At 62.3% G+C, this 1,937-nt stretch overlaps 1 protein-coding gene across 1 annotated transcript in view; it reads right to left on the bottom strand.

The window, feature by feature from the left end:
* The window catches only part of Tco025E_09679 (uncharacterized protein), a gene marked incomplete at both ends in the record, with an annotated part of 1,725 nt that extends 83 nt beyond the window's left edge, over nucleotides 1-1,642 (bottom strand). The window contains one exon of the mRNA XM_029376490.1: nucleotides 1-1,642. This exon is cut by the window's left edge and continues 83 nt beyond it. Within this exon, the coding sequence (XP_029223404.1) occupies nucleotides 1-1,642 (1,642 nt within the window).
* Between the last annotated feature and the right edge of the window lie 295 nt (nucleotides 1,643-1,937).

Genomic DNA, 1,937 nt, shown 5'->3' with positions numbered 1-1,937 from the left:
AGCAGCGCAAGGGGGAGGCGGAGTGCGAGGCCGCGGCGGTGCTGCCGTCGCTGTCGCCGGGCGCCGCCTTCGCTGCACTCAACACGTTGGTGGTGGACGCCGCTTGAGCAGCCGCCCCCGCTGCCGGCTGAGTGGCTTCTCCTCTCTCGCCACTCGTTTCGGGTTCCTGCTTGGAGGTGGTGACTGCGGGCTGTTCCTTTTGTTCTCGCTGACCAGCCTCGTTTGTCCCCACGGAGCTTCCCGGCTGCGGCTGCACCGCGGGGCTGCTGCTGCCACCGCCAGTCGTGGTCGCCGGGTGGCTGGCCTCAGTGGCGGTGTCCTCTGCTGCGGGCAGCGGCTCCTTGCCGCTGCTCGTCGGTGTACCAGCGGCAGCTACACCTTGCTGTTGGGCTCCAGGGGCCGCTGCGGCAACAGGCCCTGCAGAATCCTCGGCAGTCGCCTCAGCCTTCTTTCCAGCCTGTTCGCTTGAAGTGCCACCGCCGCCCGAAGGGGCAGTCACTTGAGCTGCATCCACTGCCCTTCCACCCGGTGTATTACTCGTGTCAGCTGCGGCCGGCACAGCTTCTTTGGGCTTAGCCTTCTCGTCACCGCCGTCTTTGCCATCACTTGGCACACTCTCCTCGACATCTTTTTCCTTCGAAGGAACCTTCCCCAATGTCGTCTCCTTCCCTGCTTCCACTGGCCCTTCAGTTGGCGCTGGCGGCTTTGTTAGTGTCGAGGATCCCTCTGGTGACCCTGCCGTCGGTGCCGATGACACTACGACACCGTGCCCCGTGGCGTCGTTGCGAACGCTTTTGGTGAGCTCTTCCACCTGAGGGCCGTCGGCAGCAACATTGGGAGTTTTAGAGGGGACTATTTCGATTGTTTCTTGAGCATTTACATCCGATGTATTCTTCAAGGCTTGAGTGTGTTTATCACCTTGGGTTGCCGAGACGTCTGCTCCCTCCAATGGAACTTCTTCAGGCGTGCTCAAGTCCGTTTTGTGTTGTTCCTCTTGAACTGTCCTTTGTCCGTCGAGCCCTGTCGAAGACACTGCCTGTGGAGGCCCCTCAAGGCTGTTCTCTGTCTGTCCTTTGCCTTGCGATGTCTCAGCGTCGCTTCGCCCGTCCAGCGAAGCCCCAAGTTGCCCTTCGGCGGCCTTTCCGCCAGTAGAAGCACCCGATGCTGAGTGCCCTTCCGTTTCGCCCAAAGGCGAAGGCGAAGGCGACGACTCTTTTCCTCGTGACGGTGGCCCGCCCAGTCCTCCGTGCTCCCCTGACCGCCCAGTTTTTTCTTCTCTCGAAACCGCGGCGCCATGCGTATCCGCCTGCGGATCATCTTCCTCCCCTTTTCCTATTGCTCCGGCGGTTTGTGCGGGGCCGCCGTTGGAAGCGACATCGACACCGTCGCCCCCTCCACCGGGGCCAGACACATCCTCCTCCACCTCATCATCGCCCTGCAGACTCGCCCGCAGCCCCCGCACAAACTCCGGCTTGCGGCCGCAGTACTTCGCCGCAATTTCCGCGTCACTCATGTCCTTCGCGACGGCCCGCAAGTCCCTCCAGTCGCGCCCCGTGCAGTAGTCCCCCTCCGACGCCCAGCCCCCGCCGGCGGCGCAGCACAGCACGCAGAGGGCGCACACCAACAGCGCACGGCCAGCCATCGCCACACTCCTCCCACCGCAGCACACGCACACGCACAGCGTCTAGCGAGGGGCAGAAATAGAGAGAGAGAAAAGGGACAAACACACACAGATATAAGCAGCCCGCGGAATGGGTGCATTCAACCAACACGCACGCAAACATAGAAAGAAAGGAATGGCCGAGGCATCGCCGTCCCGCTAAGGAATAAAAGAAGCAACGGCAGAAGACGGTTTTGTGTACGTTCCTCCGCATGTGCCCTCACGATAGCCCGCAGCGGCAAAGCGCACACCGCAGCGGTCTCAAGGGGCCCCTTTT

This window comes from Trypanosoma conorhini (genome assembly GCF_003719485.1).
Source record: "Trypanosoma conorhini strain 025E chromosome Unknown Tco_14.4_contig_01225, whole genome shotgun sequence".
Lineage (NCBI taxonomy): Eukaryota > Euglenozoa > Kinetoplastea > Trypanosomatida > Trypanosomatidae > Trypanosoma > Trypanosoma conorhini.
Note: the sequence above shows the minus strand (reverse complement) of the source record. Positions and strands in the feature narration are given on the sequence as shown.